This window comes from Lethenteron reissneri, chromosome 17 (assembly GCF_015708825.2).
Source record: "Lethenteron reissneri isolate LAM-NWPU_2019-01 chromosome 17, ASM1570882v1, whole genome shotgun sequence".
Classification (NCBI taxonomy): Eukaryota; Metazoa; Chordata; class Hyperoartia; order Petromyzontiformes; family Petromyzontidae; genus Lethenteron; species Lethenteron reissneri.
The window spans coordinates 1,176,120-1,201,176 of NC_083795.1; the positions used below are offsets into that span (position 1 = coordinate 1,176,120).

A 25,057-nucleotide genomic window follows, 5' to 3' on the forward strand; every position below is an offset into this window, starting at 1 on the left:
AGATCGAGTTCACGTGCCATGCTGAAAGCCAAATCGTCCTTCAGCTGTGCATGTATCGCGTTTGAACAGTGGTGAACGTTCTACATTGGCATGGTACATAGGCCAGTCATTCTAAGCACAAAATATCACCCACCACCCCCGCAAAGTTGTTATTTTATGAAAGCACATAAGTGTGAAGGCAATGGAGTGATCCCCAACCAGAAGTTGAACTTGAGTCAGCCTCGGGGCATCCAGGCCAGATATCAAAGGCTGCCTTCAAATGTTTTGTTCTCAAAGAGCAAAATGTTGTTTACGTAATCCCGCGAACATGTTACATCAATTACAGCAGAAGCAAGGACAGTAGTCGGATCGTTATCCTGTCAAATGATGAATGGATTTAATTTTAACGACAAATATATCTACACAATCATCATTAATGTCACAATACGGTGATTTACCCGCCAGATTGTTTATGTAATATTCATATATTTGACTTTCAAAAATGCTAATACGTGCCACCGCTCCTGTCGTCTGCATCACCTCACAACTTGTGCCAATTTCACGTTCCTCCCTTCACAACTGAATTTGTTCGTCGCTTACAACCGTTTGTCAATGCGCTGCTGGATGAATGCCTCCCCATGCCCTGTTGGTGATCGGGGATTGTTTGGATGCTTGAAAGATGCTCCCAGGTACAATTCAGATGTTACTGCTGATGCCAGCCATGGCCGGAAATCGTACTTCGGCCATCGTTAAGTCTGCTAACCACTGCACCAGCGCTCGACCCCACTATTTGTTTATTATACGAAATAATATTCCCCTGAGCCCCCTATTCTCCAGATCTCCCGCCAACATGTGATAAGGTGAGCACCGGGAAGCCGACAGAGGGAGGTTGTGGCGCTGGCTCCACCTCCTGTTTCAGGCTCAATGCTCACGGAAATAGGTGATTACTTACAGCCCTCGCTGGAGTCATCTCTCCAGGAACAATAGGGCACCTCAGTGTATAAAGATGTGTTCCACGTGAGTGCGCATGTAAGTGTGTAACGTGTTCACACGTGCAGCGTGTGAATGGGACGTGCGTTTAATCGTGGGCGTGTGAGCGTGTGACGGTATGTGTGTTAATGTGTACCAGGGTGTGCATGTGTGCGAGTGTTCAGTAACGCACGAATAGAACGCGATTATTATTATTTAAGAGCGTGCGTGGGTGCATGTGAACTCGCGTGTCTTTGAGAGCGTGTGTTTGAGTGGCTGCCACGCGCATCGTACCCAGGACAATAACCGGGTCGTGGCCGTTCTAATCACACCCCTGGTGCCGCGGCTGGCACCAATCAGGCAGAGTCTCACACACGCGCGGGCAATGGTCTAGAACACACAACGATCCGTGCAGACTGCTGGGGCAAAAGTACAATACATCTGCAAATATGTTCCCACCATTTAATGGCAATGCGTCGCTATGTGAAAACTGTATGCCTCCAATAAAGAATGTTGAAGTTGGTGGATCATGTAGAGATGTAACGATCGTATACACAGTGTCGAGGTTTCTCAACTGTGGCGCTACTGACATACATGCGGCGTTCACATTGTCCCTCTGTGCAAATGGGGTTTCGTCAGGCATTCCTACATGAAGAAGCACACTCATCCCAAGAAGAACTCTGTACGTAGCCAACCCTGCTGCTAATCAGAGGTGCGGGATAGGAAAACAAATTGAACACAAAACAATAAACGAAACACAAAACAACAAACTGAACACAAAACAATAAACGAAACACAAACAATAAACTGAACACAAAAAGTAGATCTGAGGACTCGTTCAGACTTTCCTAGGGTTTTTATATGTAAGAATCTGTTTTTTATATATATATTCCAATTTGTGGGAAGTTAGCAGCGATTGTCCCTGGCACTGGAATGTGGAAATTCCACCACCAACAGAAACGAGCGCCGCCAAACTCTTGTTTGTGGAGGCGCTGCGACAACTTACCTAGGCGGTGCATGTCTATACAGTACGTGCACAAACAACAACAACATCAACAACAAACCCCCAAGGTCGAATAGAAACATTTGCGTCCGAAGCAGGGGGGAGCAGTGGGAGCAGTGGCTGGGTGAGTGGGGGGGAGCAGTGGCTGGGTGAGTGGGGGAGGGGCAGTGGCTGGGTGGGGGGGGGCCTGGGTGGGGGGGGGGCAGTAGCTGGGTGGGGGGGGGTGGCAGTGGCTGGGTGGGGGGTGGCTGGGTGGGGGGGGGGCAGTGGCTGGGTGGGGGGGGGGCAGTGGCTGGGTGGGGGGGGGGCAGTGGCTGGGTGGGTGGGGGGCAGTAGCTGGGTGGGGGGGGGCAGTAGCTGGGTGGGCGGGGGGGGCAGTGGCTGGGTGGGGGGAGGGGCAGTGGCTGGGTGGGGGGGGGGCAGTAGCTGGGTGGGGGGGGGGGCAGTAGCTGGGTGGGCGGGGGGGGCAGTGGCTGGGTGGGCGGGGGGGGCAGTGGCTGGGTGGGGGGGGGCAGTAGCTGGGTTGGGGGGGGGGGGCAGTAGCTGGGTGGGGGGGGGGGCAGTGGCTGGGTGGGGGGGGGGGGCAGTGGCTGGGTGGGTGGGGGGCAGTGGCTGGGTGGTGGGGGGGGAGCAGTGGCTGGGTGGGTGGGTGGAGCAGTGGCTGGGTGGGGAGCAGTGGCTGGGTGGTGGGGGGAGCAGTGGCTGGGTGGTGGGGGGGAGCAGTGGCTGGGTGGTGGGGGGGAGCAGTGGCTGGGTGGTGGGGGGGAGCAGTGGCTGGGTGGGGAGCAGTGGCTGGGTGGTGGGGGGAGCAGTGGCTGGGTGGGGGGGGGGAGCAGTGGCTGGGTGGTGGGGGGGAGCAGTGGCTGGGTGGGGGGTGGGGCAGTGGCTGGGTGGGGGGGGGGGGCAGTGGCTGGGTGGTGGGGGGGAGCAGTGGCTGGGTGGTGGGGGGAGCAGTGGCTGGGTGGGGGGGGGGCAGTGGCTGGGTGGGGGGGGGGGAGCAGTGGCTGGGTGGGGGGGGGGGGAGCAGTGGCTGGGTGGGAGCAGTGGCTGGGTGGTGGGGGGGAGCAGTGGCTGGGTGGTGGGGGGGAGCAGTGGCTGGGTGGTGGGGGGGAGCAGTGGCTGGGTGGTGGGGGGAAGCAGTGGCTGGGTGGTGGGGGGGAGCAGTGGCTGGGTGGGGGGGGGGAGCAGTGGCTGGGTGGTGGGGGGGAGCAGTGGCTGGGTGGGTGGGGCAGTGGCTGGGTGGGGGGGGCAGTGGCTGGGTGGGGGGGGCAGTGGCTGGGTGGATGGGGGGGAGCAGTGGCTGGGTGGGTAGGGGGGAGCAGTGGCTGGGTGGGTGGGTGGGGGGGAGCAGTGGCTGGGTGGGTGGGTGGGAGAGCAGTGGCTGGGTGGGGGGGGGGAGCAGTGGCTGGGGGGGGGGGGAACAGTGGCTGGGTGGGTGGGGGGGGCAGTGGCTAGGTGGGGGGAGAGCAATTGCTGGCTGGGTGGGGGGGGGCAGTGGCTGGATGGGTGGGGGGCAGCATCCAGCGGGGGGTGGGTGGGGGGAGGCGTGCGCGTGGCTGATGAGGGGGGCCGCCGCATCGCAACATTTGTGTTGGCAGCGGCACAGTCGTCGCGTGAAAGCTACGAAAACAGAAATAGAGTTAATGAAAAGATCGGGAGTGATTGTGTGATGGTCTGATGGGTACCGAGTATTGGGGTTTGGGGGGGGGGGGGCTGGTAGCCGGGATTACGGAGTGCGGCTCGCCAGAGCAGCCTGGCCGTCAACTGCACTCACGTCTCAATCGAACGCCGCACTTTGAAGCCACATGCTGTTGTGGGGGGTAGGAGGGGGGGGGGGGTCTGTTTTTTTCTCTCTCTTCCACTCTCTTCCCTGCCCTTCCGTTGATTGAAGAAAAACAAGAAATGAAACGAGAAGGCCAAGGCATTCCGGTATTAGGCGCGGGACCTGAATTTAACACTGGGAAAGAAAAATACGAAGCAATCAACCTCTTGGCCGATTGGTAATCACGAGAACTGCCGGGAGGAACCTATCAGCATCAACACAGCCCTGATGAGACGCGCCTGTGTGTGTGTGTGTATGGAGGGCTCACCGTGGGGAGGTGTGGTGCCGTGTTTGGCACGCTACCCGATGATGATTCCAGCAAAACTTGATTTAATTCCTGGCCATGGCTATTTTGGGTAATTGGTACCTGAACCTATTTTGGGTCTCTTCTCGGCGAAGCCAAAAGTGAGTAAACCAGCGAGATGCATCAACAACAGCACTGCGAAACAAAGATGGTCACGAGTCCTGCTTGCCAACAGCAAGAGCCTCAGTATATGGCTAAATCAGTGGTATTGTATTTGTTTAGACTCACGCTGGAACTGACAATGAGGACAGCAGAAGACAGAAGTCAGTGACGAAGGCTTCCCCATGGTGCGGCCAACCCTCGGATCGAGGATGGCTGAAGACAAGACGAGTATTTGTTTACAAAGACACGTGAATTCGTCCTACTATATGATACAATTTGGCTCGCTGGAACGGACAGAGGGTCACAACCAAAGGACTTTCGTGTTACTAGAAATGAAAAAAAATCTAGCAGCTGTTTTGTCAAAATACTGCTGATAAAGGCAAATGTCAGTTGTTTGACCATACTTCACCACGCCAGTCAGTGTGGCTCGGTGATAGCGGGAGAGAGTTCCATGTTTAGATCACTCGCCACTGTCGATGTTGGCCCTGGCCAAGCGTCAAACTCAGCTCGCCGGATTCGTAGCGCTGTGCACAGACCACTGTGCCACTGCTCCATCACCGATGCACAGCACGCGTATTTAATAATGAGTAGATGCAACACTTAACCTCGTGCTATTATGAGGTTGGGGCAATGCTCCTCGCTTGGTGGTCTAGAACCGGTGGTGGAAATTCGATGTTCATTTAACGCAGAGAGTAACCTCTCTGAAAAGCGAACTGCCATCGACTTCCCACCTCGTCAAATGTATTCATATTTTACTCGCCCAGGAGAGACGATGATTGTGATGGGCTGAGCTGACTCTGACCAGGAGTTGAACTCTGTGATCGTAACCCACACTGCTCTTCCGGATGAGCAAACACAGCTGCTTATATGTACAGCAAACCCACGTTTTAATTATAATTGTTTTACATTCCATTGTTTGTGCAGACTTTGAAAGAATACCAGTTCAGCAAGGAAAACAATATTGGCGAGCCACCAGCAAAAGCCTTCAATTGGATGACTTAAATAAGCACGATAGTTTTACTACGACGATTGGTAAATTTAAAGCGTCCGACACAAGTACAGAAAATGAGACGTGAGAATTTTGGGAAACCATCAAGAGAGAAACTGTATATGCATCCAACATACACTGTTCATGTGGAGTGTCATAGCTTCCTGTGGAGATGCCACTCATATTGTCAACCTGGTAATTATTGGAAATGTCAAAAGCACCAACGCACATTAAAAACATTACTTGAACATTAGATGAAGCTTAAAACAATCGATATGTCAGTAAGAATGGGCATTTTAGCTTAAGTTAGTTATAACCGATTTCCAACTGAGGGACAATATAATCCATCATGCTTCCAAGGTTGCTAGAACGAGTAACACCGTATGTGGACATTTAACAGATTCATATCCCGTGGATTGACTGTCCCTTTCTATAGGAATAACCCACGCTATAATTAGCGCCGAAAGAATAACGTTTTCAATCATTGCATATTACCTGCTTTTACTTATGCATCAAGGAACAAAAGCAGAAACGTATAAGTAATGTCCACTGCCACAATCACGGATGACCTGCAGGTAATATGGCCGGTTCGTTATAACCACGCGAACAGTAAAACCAGCAAAGGAATAACGTGTCACGGCTTTCTTGTTCACGCACAACACTCAATACTCCTCCTCCGCCACGCTGGAATGCTACCACGAACCCTCCCCACCCGGCCCACAACGCCCTTTGAATAGTCCACCACTCGTCCTCTCCGCATCCACCCGCAGCCTCTTGATGCCATCGCAGAAAAATGCAGATATGTATCCAATTAGGCAGCTGGAACTAAACTAGACTGGTGGGCTTAAGGCCCTTGTGTTTATACTACTATTTATATTACTGGAAAGTTCTATAATGTTCTAGAAGTTACTCCAAGTTTACTTAGCAATGAATCTATCTGGAATGTTCTGGAAAATAGGTAAATTTCTAAATATCACTGTCCTGGTCACAAAAACAAAGTTTGTGGGTAATAATAGCCATTTTCCTGTACTTTTGAGGCATAAGCAATTAGGAAATAACACTTAGTACCCAGGAACAAAAAACAATTGTTACACAGTGTGGCCCTAGGCCAGTGGCGCAGATTCCACATTCTCATCACTCACAGTTATTCTCTCCGTTGAGCAACGGCTGTTGATTATACTCATTTGGCAGGAACGATGAAGTTCAAGATGTCGCCGTGGGCAAGGCCACGTATCCCACGGCCACACCTCACTGCCAGCGCTTTCTACCTGCCGCTGCCCAGTTGACATGCAGCGTCCTCCAGGAACTGCTCTTGAGAGTATCCCGCTACCTGCCCTTAGGTCTTCCCCCTTGGTCGCTGGCCTGAAGGCGGCCACTCCAATGCCTGTCTCGGTCACTGGCCCTCTGCCATTCTGCTAACACCTCCTACCCAGCACGCCCTTTATTGTTTTAAGTCACCCATAATGATGCTTTTTTTTTACAATCGTTTAAAAGTTGGTACATTTCTTCACACATTTACATGCTCATTTAAATCCTCAAGCTTGCATACTCATTTCCATGCCATCTGGATTAAAAATGTTTTCCCCATTGAGCTGAAATTCCACGAATGTTTCTGAGCAGTAAACATTCGAGAGTTTTGATCGTTCAAATAACTGCCACCTGAAGTGTGGTTAATGTCCGCGTGGGAAGGGCGCACAAATGGAAAGTCTGGGCCTAAAGTCGGAGTGAGATTTTTGGTCCACAGAAGTTTTTTGTCATGTGGCAAAGGGAGGAGCATTTCCACGCTCACGACCTCTGAAATGTCTCTCCATTCGCTGCCCAGTTTCCACCAATCACTCAAAACTCAAGTCCCAAGAGCCACAGAAATTAACAAGGTGGACTCAGCCAATACTTTCGAGAAATGATTTTCACTTTCATGACTACTCTACAGTTTGTTTTGCCATTATTTTTTTACAAGGGCCTATTGTTGATTTGCTACATTTTTTGTTTGAATCTAACTTAATGTTTCCTGTATATAAAGTACAATATTTATTCAACAGGACAACAGCCAAAGTGTTGCCATTCTCAATTGAGTGTTGGGTTGTTCTCATCCATCAGCGGCTCTGAACGATTTTTTAAAATTATATGTTGCTATGACGAGGACTCGTCTATCCATAGGATAACCACTGTTGAATTCCCACAAAACAGTACCTATGCCATCAATCCATGGATGGGCAATGAGTCGATTTGAAATAATGATCTGATTCATACATATTCTTGACTTTCATTGTGTTTAATGTGCATTTCTACTTGTTAAAAACCTCTCTTTTGATTCTTCAAAGCCACTTGTTATTACGAATACACATTGTGCAGTTGTCATCTCTATCGGTGGTAACAAACTGGCAGGGGAAGTTCCATGTTCATATGGCAGGGGCCAGGCTCTCTATCATCCCCAGTCATCTCTATCGGTGGTAACAAACTGGCAGGGGAAGTTCCATGTTCATATGGCAGGGGCCAGTCTCTCTATCATCCCCAGCTTATTTACCACAGAGTCTTCTTCGTGACAGAATGGAGAAGCGACAGTTTTGAAGCCACTGAGCATGAGAGGGCGATGAAGAGATGACTCAACCCTTGCCGGGAATATGTTCTCTCAACGGGGTGCCAAGCTGTTGTGCCAATAGATGCCCAGTATTATACCATTCATGAACATGAGTGTGCCATTCTTCGAGGCAATGTTAGTGTGTTCGACTTATAAAAGCAAAGCTGGCTGACCCTACTGAACCACATGATCAGACACGCCCTGCAACCAGTCGGCTGCACGCATAAACCAGCGTGGATCCAACGCACGCGGGGCAAACATTCAATAACAAAGGTCCCATTTTAAGACCTTGTAAATCATAGGGCCCAAGTGTCATTCGGAAGCGTTTATCCTGGCCGGTGCAGTCCACGTAGGGGCACACGGAGGGGGCAGCCACAATCAGACAAGGCCCTCAAATGTCCGCACGGCGGAGAGTCAGACGCGGCAGTGGGGGATAGAATCGGTTCCCCCGTTGGGTCGGGTGGCAGTAAAGGCCACGAGGTCAAAAATCGTCAGTTCTCGTGAACAATGGACAGCGTCCATTTCTCTTGACAGCTTTGAACGACAGTGATCGCTTTGCGTACATCATCGAGGGATTGGACTTGGAGAGGCATCGGAAGCATTTGTACAATTAACACCGCTCGACTTGCTAGGCTGCCTCTCTATGCACTGTGGCGGCGAGAGGGGGGGGGGCACAAAGACACAGGGCACCAATAATGAACATTTAGCGGCGATATTAACGACTCACAGTGCGCCAGGAACGAATACTTGGTGGTGATATGAACACTACCACATGCTGCACAAGCTACTCATTTGAAGCTAGGTTAATGAAGGGAAACTCATAATTGGCTCAAATACCAATGACGCGTGGTTGGTCTTGTGGCAGACTGCTCACGCAGTTGGCACAGTGGGGAGAACCGGCGGCAGTCACCCCACGGCACCTGCTGGGTCTGCCCCGTCACCTCCTACCAGCGGGCCCTCGACACTTGACGTGGCCTCAAAGTGCACCTAGCCTGGCACAAGTGCCATGGTGACGTCACCGCCACTTAGTGGCGAATGGCGGTTGTTGTTGTTGTGAGGACCAGCACGCACACGCACATCCTCCCACCCGCACGCAGTCCCCACTCACACACCCTGGGCGCGCGCACACACAGGCCCCTTTCTCCCAACGAGAAGAGGGATTTCCCCAAATGAATGGACAGGGTGGGGGGGGAGTCTTGATAGCTGTGACTCACAGCACGTAATTGCGCAGAGCGATGGTCAGCCAAAGGTTCGAGGAGCCCCCTCGCGTCCCCCCCAGGCCAGCCAGGAGTGGAGGTGGGGGGTTCATCTGGACCAGCAACGTGTTGTTGTTGCACCTTGTGTTGGGGCCAGGCCCTAACAACCGCAAGCGAACGGGCGGGTTGTCATGCCGCTCGCTGTGCTTTCTGCTGCAGCGTGGCGCTGGCGGCGGCTGGGGCCCTGCGTGCGTTAGCACAAAGTACCTGCTTGTGTGTGTGGGGGGGGGGAGCGGTGGCGCAGTGGTTAGTGCACTGCGCCACGAACCCGGCGAGCCGAGTTCGATGCCAGCTCATGACCAGGAACATCCAATAACGGCGGCGGACATTTGAACCGGTCCTGGTCCTGGGCCTCCCCTAGGTCGACTCAGCCTTAAATGAGTACCTGGTGCGCTGTGTAAAAACATCGCCACTGGGGAGACAAAGGCGGCCAGGCGTGGTGTTGGCCACTCTCCCCCTTGTGTGCCGTGTTAACCTTAATAGGTGGTCACTAACAGCACTTTTCCCAACATTCTGTTAAACTCTTTGCCGTTGTGTGTTCAAGAAAATATCTGAACTGCACAGGGACATTTCCTACGTGGACTCAGCCTTGAATGGGTAACTTGTGACGTATTTGAACATCATCACTGAGGAGGCATGCATGCATCGCTCCGGCCACACCACCACAACGTGTTGTGTTGTGCAGGCCCTAACATGTGCTTGTTAACATTTGCCCAAAGAGTCTCAACATTTCAGCTGTCATTGTCGTGTATGTACATGTAATGAGAATTGCTTAAATGGTGGTTCGGACGCAGCATTACGATGCTATGGACCACAGATGAGGCACGCACACAGCACGGTTCGCTACTCAGGGTGCGAAGGAAGTTTGACATTCATACAGTGCCAAGTGATTTGTGGACAGGGCCTCTACCTCGCTGAGAATGCACTCAGCCAAAAATGACCACCTGCTTGCCGTGACATTTCTGGACATTGATGGCTTTTTCATTCGTGTTCTGTGGCCTAAAAATACATATTTCAACTCACCATACACATACAGCAATACGCACTGCACAAAGTTTATTTTGGCCAAAGGATATTAGCAACAAGGCCCGGAGTCTCCTCGGGTTGAGACACGCGCACGCGCGCGCTCCTCCGGTTGCCGTCGATGCGCACGCACGACGCTGGATGCGTGCGCGCGGGACACACATTTTTTCCCCTGTGGCAGATCCCCACGGGGCAGTCGCATTCATCCGAACGCGGCCAACAAACAGCGCGCAACTTTGCCCAATCGCGCAAATATGGAAAGTGAGCACAATGAGCCCACTTTTGAAAGTGACTTCGCGTTGACAAAAATTACTGTGGTCTCTGTAAAAGTGTATGAGTGAGTGTCATTGTGAGTGAGTGTCAATGTGAGTGTGCGTGTAAAAGTGTATGAGTGAGTGTCAATGTGAGTGAGTGTCAATGTGAGTGTGCGTGTGTGTGTAAAAGTGTATGAGTGAGTGCATGTATCAGTGATGTGAGGGTTACTCCACTCAATTCCTAAACTAGTATCACATTTGTTATAATTGGGAACTGATTGTAACCGCGATTCTCCTCGTAAACTGAACCTAATATAAGTACTTAATGTAGTAAATGTTAGCACTGGGGGGAGAAAAAAGCGAGTTAAGGCGATAGTCACACCACCTCCTCATATGCCACACTGGCCTTAATAGGTGCTCACTAACAGTGCTTGCCCCAGCCAGTTTATTAGGCTAAACAAGGGATCTCTGTGTTTGAAGCTGAGCAATAGGTGATCGCTAACAGCACTTACTCTCAACAGTCTTCTCTATGTCTAAGCGTGGGTCTTTGTGTTTGTAAGAGTGCTCTTTGTATGTAACCGTGTGTACGTGTTTGTGCATGTCTGTGTGCGAGTGTGTTCGTGTGTATCTGTGTGCATCTTCGTGCGTGTGTCTGTGTGTATCAGTGTGGATGTGTGTCTGTGTGCGTGTGTATCTTTGTGCGTTTGTGTGCGTGCGTCTGTGTGCGTCTGTGTGCATGTGTGTCTGCATGTGTGTCTGTATGCGTTCGTGTGTGTCTGTGTTAATGTGTCTGTGTGCGTGTGCGTCTATGTGCCAGTGTGTGTGTGTTTGTGTGCGTATTCGTGTGTGTCTGTGTTAATTTGTGTTTGTGTGCGTGTGTGTCTGTGTGCCAGTGTGTGCGTGTGTCTGTGTGTGTGCGTGTGTTTTTGTGCGTCTGTGTTCGTGTGTGCCTGTGTTAATGTGTGTCTGTGTGCGTATGTGTACGTGTGTGTCTGTGTCTTCATACAAAAAGAAAAGCATGCAGACTTTGGCACCTCACAGCAGCACCGGTTGGTGGAGTATAAACATTTATTAATATACGTACTTGTGTTTTTATGAAAGTAATATAAAATAAATGATTTGACTCGCTTCTTTGTTTAAAATGTTGCCCGAAATTTCACGGGGCATTAAAGGAAGCTGTGTGCCTCTGTCAAACGTGGAGAAACCCAACGGAACCCTATCCCACGTCACGTCACTTTTTGGCCGACAGTCGTGACATTCAAGTGTGAGCTCGTGGTTCCGCCCGTCATGCCCGTGGCGCAAAGACGCGACTTCTAAAGCTACGGGAACGTGCTAAGGTCGGCAGCTCGGCACATTAATGCTCCGCTTGTGTCGGGAGCTTTGGCCGCAACGCCACTCGGAATTACGCTGACGTGAGAGGTCATCCCTGGCAGCGACACGGACAGAAATACTCACAGAGGCACTTCAAGAAGCTCCACTTCTTATCCATTCCGAGATTAGTGCTCGTTCATGCTCCGCAAAAAGTGGTTTGCCACGTGTTAGTCATTGGATATTATTATTTATTTCATCCCACAGAGATGGAATAGTACAAAAACATAACTTCTGTGATTTCTTTGGCACAATGCACGTGTAGTCAACGTGCAACACCTGAGCGCTTGGTTAATTCACAGGTGGCCACCCAGATTTAACCCCAGGGTCTCAGTGCTCCCAGCTCAGTGCTTGTGACAAGAGCATGTCGCCCCTGAGAACCCAACCACTGTGACTATGTTGACCCCTGACCTTGACCCCGAACAAACTTATGTGTTACATTGATCATCATCCCTTTCCCATCACTTCTTTGTTCACAGATCAAAGTCACAGTGCCTCCATAAGCACTGAGTAGTGCCATCCTCATTGGTGGTGGAAACTCCACATTCCTATGATGTATGTATGTTGAACTTCATTTGCACCGTACATAGCCTACCGTGCTCATCGGAGGTGCGGGGGAAGCATGCGTCTCTATATTACAACTATTGCCGACTCAAACAAAGTGGTACTTACGTTTTAAATGTGAAGGGTCAATTGAATGTCAATCTTTCGATTGTGAGTCCTTGGCATTGGTGACACGCGGCCAGATAATGTTGCATCAAGCGTGCAATTATTTGTGCAATTATCAATGACATTTCTAAATCACGTCGTGAGAAATAGGTGACAAATGTAATGTGGAACCACAGGTCCTGGCGAAAGGAATACAAATGCACTTGAATGTATATGCTTTGTGCATAAGGCAACGAAGAACTGTTTACCAGAATGGCAACATTAACTCTTCAGGTGCAACCGTGCCAAGCTGAGATTGTTATTAATGCCTTCAGGTAGTCGTCAGTGTGATCTCATTCTGACTCATCTCAGCATTTGCGGTGGTTAAACTGTCATATAATTATCTTCCGTTGTGATCTGCAATATCTCTTCGCCTGTTTTCTCTCCCTAACCAGAGTCCCGTTATGCCGGCACTGTAGAAGCGGTTGTTGCAGTTAATCAAAGACAAACTTGTTGAGTTCATAATGAATGCAAAGTCAACATTTCGGCCTCTCAATTTCATAGCGAAGTCATTGGGGTTTAAGCACCACCCTAAGTTAAGTATCTAACACACAAGTGCAGTATGTATGTTGAACTTCTTTTGCACTCTATGTAGCCAACCATGCTAATTTGAGGTGCGGGGAAGGACAACAAACTGCACACAAAAAGCAAGTCCACAGATCTGAGTTGTTAAGCTAGATGATTTAAAGGTGCATAGCTCCAGTGGCTTCCTAATATCGAAAGGAAGAGCGTTCCAGACGGCCGCAGAAGCGCATCTGAAAGAGTGCGATGCAGTGACCGTCTTTGTTCAATGGCCATCCAGAAGCCATTGCTGCTGCGAGGATGACCGGAGGTCACGTGACGATGATTGATGCTCCTTGAAGAGGTCATAAAAGTATCGCGGCGTAATGAGCGCGACCTTTGAATGTATTCGTTCGGCAACTGGAAGCCAATGCAGTTCGGCAGCACAGGCTCGTAATAATAATTATACACAATTTGAGATCGACTGAAACGAGATTCGGCGGACAAAGTGAAGCTGAAGGTCCCGACGCGAGCGCCTCACCCCTTGACGTAGATGTCGCTCATCCTCTCGCCAGTGATGCTCGTCTCGTCCAGGATGACGTCGCTCGTGTTCCACACGATGCAGCGCAGCAAGTAGCTGCGCGGAGGGAAGTGCGGTCAAGGGTCAGAGGAGGAGTATGGGGGGTCAGGGATATCAGGACAACATTCCGTGAAGGCATCTTTAGAACGTCTCTTTGTGTTTGGTTTCGTGTCCTTCCCTCGCGCCTCCGATTAACACGCTTGGCTATGTACGATACGAATGGAGTTCGACATACATACATTTGTGTTACCTCTACAGTGTATGGGGGCATGACGAGACTCCAAGTTTAATATTCGGCATCTGTTGATTGAAGTAGAATTTGTGGCCATTTCTCTATTCCCTCTCTTTTGTAATCCTCCCTGCTTTTCTCTCCCCGTGTCTGTTCCTGTCTCATCATTGCCCCAATCACAGCAATAGAGAGCCATGAGATTTCAGCGATGGAGAGGTTTGGTCAAATCACAACAAGTAAATACATAAGCAAGAAGGTCAACTACACCATTTTATAAAGAAAAATATGAAGCTTTGAAGAGGGATGGGCAGCTATTACAACGAGCAATGCACTTTAGGAATTGATGTGGCCTGCACCATTACTGGCCACTTGCGCCTTTCCAGTGGTGATACTCTCTATAGTCCGCTGTGCCAGTCTAATAGGTGCCCTTTCACCAACAGACTCTATCGTTATAATGCTTGGTGTATGTGTGTGAATGTAGCCCGCATGCCCAGTCACCGCATGCCCAAGCAGCTTCTGCTTGGCCGCATTGAGGGTGCTAAACGGGCACAACATGGGCTGGAGAAGAGATGAACTGATGCGGTACGGGATGATGTGCTGAGTGGACTTGCTGAAGACTGGTATCAGCGGTGTCAAGATCGGCCTCTGTGAAGGAGGCTCGTGAAAGACGCCCACCAACGATAACTGAGGGCAGAGGAGCGACGCTCACAAGAACGAGCGGAGCGCTGGTCGGCTAAGATGCAGCAAGTTGGCACAGTAGGGGGTAGCGCTGGTCCATTCTACCGGTCATCTCGATCACAGGCGCCTTGGTGACGTCACCGTCACTTCGTGGCGGATGGCAGGCATTGGTATTGGTGTAGGGAGCGGTGATGTAGCGGTTAGCTCTACGCTGCTCTACGAACCTGGTGACCCGAGTTCGATTCCTGCTCACGGCCAACACCGGTGACGATTATCTGAACCGGTCCTGGGCCTCCCCTAGGTTGACTCAGCCTCAAATGAGTACCTGGTGCGGTGTGTAAAAACATCGCCACTGAGGAGACAAAGGCGGTCGGGCGTGGTGCTGGCCACTTACATCCTCGTGTACCGTTCCGGCCTTCATAGGTGTCTTTGTATGTGCCAGCACTTTTAAAGATGCTCGCTAACAGCACTTGCCCAGACAGTCTGTGACATACTGTATGGGGGATCTTTGTCTTTTGTGTGGATGCGTCCTTCCTCCACATCGGCCGATCTTGCCACCGCTGGTACCAGTCATCAAGTCCGTTCAACTCCAAATCCTCTCATACCACATCAACCCATCTGTTCTCTAGCCAATGCGATGCCAGTTTAGCCCCCTATATATATAGATATATCCAGCCAAACAGAAGATGCCTTGACATGCAGTGCTGTGGCATGCAGGCTACATGACCCAGGCAGTGGGAGCTAATCACTGTACCACGACAAAGGAGGGCGGATGCGAGATGCTCACAACAACGAGCACAGCAAAGTGGCGCAGTGGGGTATCTCCCAGCAATCTCAGTGGGTCAACCCATGAAGAAGTGGGTCCGTTTTGTGACCGGCCAGTGAGCTTCCCACACTTTCACGTGGCCTCAAAGTGCACCTGTCCTGGTATAAGCGCTGTGGTAATGTCGCCGTCACTTCGTGGCAAAGACGACTGTTGTTGTTGTTGTTGTCGTGTAGGTAATGTGTGTTGTTCTTACAGGCAAGTTTGTGTTTTGTGTGTGTTGGATGTGCGCCAGATCTCACTTCTTGGCCTTGCGGGGTGTGATGTCAAATGGTGGAGGTGGGGGGCCCTGCTCCTTAGGGAAGATGTCCACCCACATCTGAAGCCGGCCCTGTGTGGAGCGGGGGGGGGGGGGGTAGAATTGTCATAGAAAGCAAGTCACCTCCATCATCATTAGCCATGTTCACTGCTGGACGAAGGCCTAATCAAGGTGTCACCAACTCTCGTGGCTCTGCGATCCAACAATCCACCTATCACGTGCACACGATCCGATCTCATCGTTCCATCTCGTCAGTTGATGTACTCTTGGACGCATTCCGATCTCTCCAAGGAATAACAGAAAGAAAATCTGCAATGGAGCGAATCGCATTCAGAGAGGAAACGTCGCCTTGCTCAAGTGAGCACGTGTCGCTGTTGGTGGCCCTGAAGCAACCAGCGGGAAATTACACATTCCGATGATCATTGCCACTCTTTTGCCCGGATAACCGCCCTTGAGTTCCACTGACCTAGAGGTGTTACGGGGTGGGGTGGCCCCGACGAGAATGTCAATCTCGCACACCTCTAATTGTGAGCCGAGTGCTGTGAGCACAGTGAGTGGTGGCGGCAGCAGCACCGCCTGGCGGGAGGGTGAATTACAAAGGGGGCGCGAGATATCAGAGAGGAGCAGGAAGGGAACGAGGGAGAGGCGACCGACACGACACAGAAACACGCCGCAGCAATGAACCTTCAAGTCACGCCGACCCAATGGATTTTAGAATTACCGCTGGGTCACTGTTCATTGTGACTTTTGGGTTGTTTCGCTGAATCAATGAGTTATGAATCGTAAAATGCATTTTCTCTGTGCACAAATGCGAACAGATGAATAATAAAAACTGGTTAAATACACTTGTAAACCCCATATAAAAGAAGATACGACATATCATGGCCTCTAAATAAAGGCGTTCATTCATTCATACGCTTGTGGTGGCTGTGTGCACAGCGAGAGGTGAATTAAAGGGAAACATATTCGTGTTAATGGTGCACATCGTGGAAGAAAAAAAATCGAAGCCAAAAGTGTTTTCACATACGGAAACAATGGACATTTCTTTTAATGAAATATTATTGCTGTAAAAGTGATATTATTAAATAAATACATGGCCAACATCATTACAAAGTGAATGCTGAACATTTCGCCATTATGTTTTCTCAATAAATAAATGAATTTGATTGCATTTTTTTTCTTCTCCTCTCTATTCGAATGCTCTTTGATGAATGAGCTTTTACTACAATGCAACACTCTGTGCAGCTGTGGGCTTGTGCCGAAAGGCCTGCCAAGCGGCGGGAATGGGCAGAACCATCACACCCTTTCCTCTCGGGAGCATTTCATTTCATTTCTACAGAAGCCATCCAGAGGCCAGGCCTCCCCCCACAATGTTTGTGTGTGTGTGTGTCTACCTCTTCAGGGGAGTGGTAGCGTACCGCGCTATGATCCTGGTGATCCAAATTATACGACTGTCCATGGCGAGGATTCGCTGGAGGTCAACTCGGTACGAAGTAAGTGGGCCAAGTGTCAACAAAGACGAGGATGAGAACATAAGAATCGGTTTTACCCTTTCTGGCAATAGAAGAGGAAGTGTAAATAATCATGTCTGCATTAACCTCACGTACCTGTGGTGAACATGCAAACAAACATGCTCTGATTATAATATATCCATTGTATTTATTTTATTGGCCTACACCAGAGACAGCCTTCTTTAGGGCCTAGTCTCACCCGTGCCAGACCAGAGAACGGCAAAAGGCGAGAATGGCCACTGATGAGGTGCAGGAGGAAAGAGCGTCTGCAGGTGTGACACGGGAAGAGCCCTGAGTGATGGCACAATGCCGTGACGAGTGGAGGCACTGGCTTGCCCGACGTGTTCTAAATAATCAATGTCTAAGCGTTGTCATCGTGAGCGCTGGGGTGGCACAAGGTTTGTATTTCGCATTTTTCCAGGCTAAATAAAGATTTTTTATTCTGTATGGTGATCGTTGCCGCATGCTATTGTGTGTGGTAAATGCCCTCAGTAGGTGCTGGGTGACTCAAGTCTCTAAGGCCAATTGTGGAGTGTTTTGTTATTGATTTGGTCAGTTCTCTGGCCGCTGTTCCTCTTGTGGACATGAATTTTGTCCATGGATATATTTATTTAGTCAGTGTTTTGTTTCAGACCCTCTCTGTTTATACGTTTGGCCCACGTTAATTAACCTCATCATTCAACTCTGCCCACTGCTGCACATCAAATTATGGCTCCATAGGCTGCAGGCTGGAGTGAACTCGGAAACAATGGCCAGATAGGATTAGGTGTAATAGTTAGGATTAAATATGGAGTTGGGAATTTATGTAAAAGGTTACTTTTAGCTAAGGATGTTTATTATTATTTATGCCAATGTTAGGGTACGTCTAAGTTAAATGTTAAGCGTCAGTTAATTTCACACATGTATAGCGAGAGTGATGCACTCGGTGTAGTTATAGATGGTGTCAAGATAGGCAATGATGCTGCCAAGCAATTGCTTCCTCACGCCACTGCTGGTCGAACAGCTACAACAATATTCACGTGTCTGCTCCATGAACCCGTTTTATGTCAGTGTCACTGTGGATGTCGGCGAAGACGGATGTAGCGTGTGGTGCTGTGTGTGCGTGTGTGTGCGTGTGGGGTGACGGAGGGGTTGCAGTTTGCACACTGCACTGCGATTTCAGTAAACTGGATTCATTTCTTGGCCGTGGGATATTAACTTGCCCCAGTGTCTCATGGGTTCCATGGATTGACTCAACCTAAAATTGGTTCCCGGTGGTGTGTACGTAACATCGACGATGGACGGGAAGACAAAGGTGGCGAGGCGTGGTCCTACCATATTTCCCGTATGCGGTTTGATTGTTAGGCAAAACGGGGGAACATTGTCATTGTGCGAGTGTGCAAATGCCCATGTGTGTGTGTGTGTGGTGTCCATGCCTGTGCACACACGTAAGCAAGTGCTTAAGAGATTCCTCAGCGTGTGCGCACATATGCGAATAAGTCCGCGTCTGTGTGTCTAGAGAGGCCAGCAACTTGGCAATGACTTCCCAGAAAGAGCTCCGGCGGTCTCCAACCCGTGCCCTTTCCACAACCCTGCGCCACTTCACGCTTTATCACGGCCGGGTGGGCGGCTGGGTCGGGGCTGGGCGGCTACGAGACGCGCGTGGGTGCCCATGAGCACATCTGGGCAGCAGATGCCGGTCGTGACGCCTGCACATGGGTCCCACGCGCTCCACGCGTCGACGTTAAAATTAGGACACCCGGTCCAGCCCCGCCTTGTCTCCCACCCCGCCTTGTCTCCCACCCCGCCTTGTCTCCCACCCCGCCTTGTCTCCCACCCCGCCTTGTCTCCCACCCCGCCTTGTCTCCCACCCCGTCCCACGCGCCGCCCCTCCGTGTCACCACCGCGGCCCAGCCCACCGGCACTTGTCCCCACACTTCCATAATACCCCTGCCAATTCATCGCTCACCGGTAGCGCACGGTTATACCCACAACAACAACAACAATACTTGCTCTACCCCCACCGCCCTCTGTTTTGATTCGTTTCCATGGCAGCAATTTAATCGCAAAAATCTACGAGGGAAAAAGCTTCCGTTTTCACGGCCCAATGGGTCGCAGCGCAGAGTTAAATTACCCAGTATTTGGTAGACTTGGGACCGCTCATAAAATTTGAGTGATTTTCATGTTTCCTTCCATGTTTAGGCACGGGACTTTAAGTTGGCGATGCTGAGACTTTAATTAGTCCTGTGAGGAGCCAAGGGCGGGGACAAGGGTGGGACTGCGACAGACAGAGGCCAAGGTCACTCAGACAAAGGTCAATAATGAACGGTGCGAAAGACGTTGCAAACTCCATTGCAGACTGTGCGTTATAACGCGAGTGCCTCAGTGTCTCTTTAGTCGGCCAAGAGTTGCACAGGAGGCCTGTTATAACATCTTAATACGATCTCACCTGGTTTAACAAATGACACTGATTGAGATTAATTATTAAAGACTTCTAAATTATCCTCAAAAGTGCTTAACACTCGAGACCTGGGTCTCTGAAAGAGACATCACGTGGCCTGCTAAGAAAAGAAAGTGGGCTTGGACAAAATACACTTCTTCAGATGGAATGACGGCAGATGGAGCTCTGTGTCAGAATGACGGTCAAAGTGTGCAACGCACCCGAGGGGATGCCGACTCCCGACGGTGACGAGCTAGGCTCAGTGCGAGGACTGTGGTCATCGTAGTAGTACTGCGAGGGACGGCGATGGTTCGGGGGGGCCTTTGTGCAGCAGAGCGAAGATAATATTCACCGCCACGAATGGGTTTCTAGAGACCTTTGACCAACATAGAGGATGGACCAAAGAGAGAAGCGAAGCTTGGAGTTGGAGACACTTTGTTATTTACTAAATGGACAGCGTTTCATCGCATCTGCGAAGAATAAGGATTGGGTTATTGCTAGCACATGGACGGCTGCTGCGTGTCTCTTTGGGAGTTTAACAATGTGATTGGCTGAAACAAAGTGCTTGCCTACTTTGTGTGAGTTATAGTCAGTCCGTGTGCTGCTTGCAGATTGCCAAGATTTTTGAATGGTTCTCCACCTTTGATTGAATACTTAATACTATCGTAAGAAAGTATTGGCAATGTAAAACTACTATCTATCTGAAAGCGGGTTCTCCTTAGATGCAAGTTCGTGGTTTCTGTTCGGTCACAAGTAAAGCCACAGAAAAATTACTCTGAGATTTAACAATCTATTTTGACTATCGTGCAACAAACACAGTACCACAGCAGAGCGTGTGGGAAAATGTGTCCCCTGTTGTGTGAAGATTCAAAGGCCACTTAAAGGTTTTTTTCAGAAGTTCTGTGAAAATCCCTTGCATGGACATTCATTGGACAGACACTGTTGCCGCTGCTCTACGTAGAGAGTTCGGAGTCAACGTCGTTGTGAAAACGGCCCAAATACGTAAACACATAAACAACAACAGCGGGTGTGGTCAACTAAAGTACACTTTGAGGCAATGTGTGACGGGGTAGGGTCGGTGAAAGGTGCGCAGGGACAGTCCCAGGTGTCACGGGTTGAGAACTAAGCTATTGCTGCGTGTACATATGTCGGGCTTCTTTCACGCCGTACATAGTCCACGTGCTAATCGGAGGTGCGACATGCCACAACAGGGCACTGTGCTTGAGAAGGTGCCATCGATTAAAGGAGGGATCAAGGTCCTGTCTTCCTATGGTAATTAAAAATAAATCATGGAAATGTATGAACAACAAAGAGAGTATCCAAGTATTTCAGTTCAAATCTCAATCGGTTTCAGTGAAATTCCAAGTCTCACCAAATTGCCCCTACCTGGTGAATTCCCAAACAGACTGAAATATTCCACCAGAGAGTTGCACATGGACGTACACCCCAGACACATGCCTCTCGCTCGGGGGGATCTCTCCCTCCGCCGATCTTTAAAATCATCAGAATGAAATGTGATGCACGGACCCCGAGTCTGCATTCACACACGGTGACGCATCCGAGTGCTCGCACATGTGAGAAGACATGCGTGTTCGTTGCACGCGCGTGCACGGAAGCGCAGGCACACGTTCAGACGAGCGTGTGGATGCTTGCGCGTGCTCACAGAAATGAACTGAACAACTCTGCACGATTAGCGTGAGATCGTTGAGGCAAGTGCAAAGTGCAAGCGAGTGTCCATTCTAGTCTGGATGACAGACGACAAGGTTCTGGCACCAGCACCCACAAGCTGGTTCCTTTTGGTCTCACCAAATGCTGATGCCAACTTACAACACAAGGTGTTCATTTCATGGGCTGAGTCAACAGAGCGATGGCCCAGCCAAAATTCAGATACCAATTACTTTACAATGCTTTCCATGGCATTGAAATCAAAGACAAATAACTGGAGCCTTTATCAGAGGATGCTAACCGGTATGCTACATATCTCCACACGTGACTATTCAAATGTGTAAGAAAGAGCACAACAACTATCCCGATAGACTGTTGAGGTACGTGCTGTTAGTGAGCAGCTATTAAGCATGGCACACGCGGTGGTGGTGTGGCTAACACCACGTCCACCTTTGTCTCCCTAGCGGCGATGTTTACACATCGAATAAGATACTCATTTGAGGCTGAGTCACCCTATGGGAGGCCCAGAAACAATTCAGATAATTGTCACCAGTGTTGGTGGTCATAGGCGGTAATCAAACTCGGGATGCCGGGTTCGTCATGCAGCACGCTAACCGCCACACTACCGCTCCCAACGCACACAAATACAGACACGTACCCCCACATATGCGCACGTGTGTGTACTCGTTCAAGTACATTTTGTCGATTTACCATGAAGCTGGTGGCAGCAGTGTGAGCCGCGGAAGGTTTGTGCGAGCATGCCGTTCTGTCGTATACGATCGCTGCGAGACAGCGCCTGCCATCCCATAGGATGCCCCTCTGTAGCAATTGAGAAACTGATTTCATACGGAAGACACACAGTGTTCATCTTCAGTGCAAAATACCTCTGCTTACACGCAAAGTGAGCGCAACTGACTCATCCGACACTGACGGGCGCTCACGAGTTCCCGGCTGGGAGCATGAGAACTGTGGCGCGATTCGTTCCAGTTAGAGGGAAATGATGTGGAGACATTTCTGGATCTCACATCTGGATATGAGAGGAAAGGAAGGCGGGGTCCTTGACCACACAAAGCCGTGGAAATATGCAGCCAACTTGAAATAGTGTTCCGGAAAATTACGTTTCAAGCCGGATGTGATCACACAAGGGAAAGATTGTGGCGCCGTGCGTTGAAAATATATATATAAAGCCGCTAATTTTTATGGCGCTTACAGATTACAGACAACCATTTGGCACATCTATCGCATGGCATGCCATTTTTCAAGTTGAAATGACAATAACACTAATCTTGAGGTTAGGGATAGGACATTGCAATAAAATCCAGTATTTTCATTGGTAGGTAACTTAAATAGAGCTCAATAACACATTCCTGCGGAGGGAGCTGGTAGGAACGTTGGGTTGCTCGGTCAATGGCCAGGGTCAACGGCGGCGTGGTGTATTCCGCAAATATGGCAGACTGTGAGGGCGGGCACAAGCCGGCGTGAGTAGGTTAAACGTTGAGTTTTATAAGGGCCCCACGGAGTGACCAGCCCCTCCCCACCCTGCCCCACCCCTCCCACCCCCCACCCAGCCCCTCCCCACCCTCCCCACCCAGCCCCTCCCCATCCTCCCCTCCCCACCCAGCCCCACCCTCCCCACCCAGCCCCTTGACACGCTCCCCTCCCCACCCAGCCCCTCCTTCCCCACCCAGCCCCTCCCTGCACGACGGACACAATAATTCCCTGTGGGCTGGTGTAACCAGGAGGTTCCTACCAGTAAAATGGTTACTTAAAGAATCTTAATTGAAAAAAGATTGGGGGATCATTTAAAAGACACACACATTTCTACGTTCTAAACTTACAGCACATTCCCAGAAAATTAGAAAATGTGCCAGTATAGCAATCACATGAAACATATCAAGTGTCTGCAGATTGTGTCATCTGTATGCATTTTCGCCGAATATCTGGAATAAAACTTCTCTGTGTACCCCTCGACCTGGCGGCTCGAGCTGCTTCAGTATTGCTGGAGAAAGCCGCTGCTGTGGTCCAAAGCATGCTGAAGTTGCCACTGTGGTGAGATGTTAACTACCTCGCCTGGTATACAGGATGTTGTGGGTTTGATCCCGACCCTGACACCGGTATATTAGGAGTTTACATGTACTCCACATGGTTGCGTGGATTTTTCTCCAGGTCCTCTGCTTTGTCCCTCTACATTTCGAATCAACGTGGTTTCGGAGTATTTGGCTGGCAATGTAGTATCTTGTACTAAAGATGAATTGTCAAAGTTATGAACAGAAGGTGTGTATCTGATTGTTTATGGGGCAAATGGTATATTGGACAGACGGGACGTAACATTAGTGTAAGACTAAAAGAACACCAAAGAAATATTAAATACTCACAAACATAACTGTTGGCAGTTGCAGAATATGCCTGCCAACAAGGACACTCAATTGATTTTCATAACGTTGAAGTGTTGTGTAAAACAATTATTACTGGCCGAGACTAATTCGAGAATCTATTGAAATCGAGAGAAATACATATAATTTTAACTGCTCTGACAGCTACAGGCTTAGTGCGGCCTGGAAGTGTATTATGAAGTAATACACCTTACAACTGTATTCCTTATAAAGGAAACACATGCTAAATAACTCTGCTTCATAATCTATTGTTATACAATTACAATAAACACCCCCCTCCTCGCCCTCTGATCTCTACACCTGATTGGTTCGCAGTGATGACGTCATCTTGTTCTATTTAAGACCGGAAGCAGGTGGATTGCTTCACTATTCTGGCAAATCGCCCGATGATGCTGGATGTAATAACCAGCGAAACGTCACGGTGCTACTCAAATTGTAAATGTTGTGGATTTACTCTCCAACACACCAGTGAGCTGAAATAGTAACTAATTAGTGCGTTGTTTACATGACAAACCTTACTGGCTGTGTCGCGTGGTGGAGGGTTACGACACATTTATATGAGAATAGGTTTTCCCCTTTTTACTGGCAACAAAACAGGTGTTAAGATGTTAAAACACCAAACTGAAACCTTTTACAAGGAATCATGTCTGCCTTAACCACAATACTTGTGGTCAGAATGCAAACAAAAAACATACTCTGATAGTATGATGCATTGTCTTTGAAACTAATTGGTCCACACCAGAGACAGCTTTCTTTTGAGCCTCGTCTCAACGGTGTTAGACCAGAGGACGCCAAAAGGCACATTTATATGTACGCGATCTAACCCAAAAACCTTTATTATGAGTATTTGGCTGCTATAGATTTCCATATGTTAAGCCACTTCGTTGAGCTGTAATTTGTGATAGCCAGATCGTTTCTGAAATAGAGATATATAGCTCAGTGGGCCTTACATGGTAAAATAAAAAAATAGTTTAGTTTTATTTAAGTTTTTCTTTACTCCCTATCTTTACTCGGACAGGAAATGGGTACGCTGTTGACGAGTCCTTTGATCACAAGTAGAAGGTTCCCAGTATAAATTCCTGGTCAGGGGGGTGATTAAAATGAGTACCGCTTTGTGGAAAATCAACAGCGGACACGCGACGCAGAGACCCGGCCTCTGCGATGGGAAGGTGGAATTCCCGACGCTGGCTCACAGTCGCCGGGAGAGAAGAGCGTCACTTCAGCACTTCACCTCAGCACGGTGACCAACTGAAATGTTGTTTAAATCTAAAAATATATATAAATGATGGCAATGCATGGTCGTCATCACGGGGAGGCATGGAGTTAATTGTCCCCGCTGTGAGAATTCAAACGGTGTGCCCCGTCATTCTGAGTGTTTAAGAACCGAAGGGCTCAGTGGACCTGGGGGAAAAAAATGGGAAATTAAGAAATTATTACATCTGCAATTATCGCTAGAGACATGACGAGCGATTAAGGGGATATTAAAGTTACGTTAAGTGGCTAAATAATATCTTCTTAGTGTGTCAGGACAAGTGTTGCTAATGAGCACCAATTAAGGCCAATATTCAATAGATGGTGGTGTTGCCAAAACCATTCTTGGTGTCTCTTCATTGCTAACAGTGACACATCATACAAACTACATACT

The 25,057-nt window shown here is 49.4% G+C and overlaps 1 protein-coding gene across 1 annotated transcript in view; it reads right to left on the reverse strand.

Moving 5' to 3' along the window:
• The window catches only part of LOC133343259 (dysferlin-like), a 173,064-nt gene that overhangs the window by 47,031 nt on the left and 100,976 nt on the right, over positions 1 to 25,057 (reverse strand). The window contains 2 exon segments of the mRNA XM_061552707.1: positions 13,397 to 13,492; positions 15,408 to 15,496. Coding sequence (XP_061408691.1) covers positions 13,397 to 13,492; positions 15,408 to 15,496 — 185 coding nt within the window.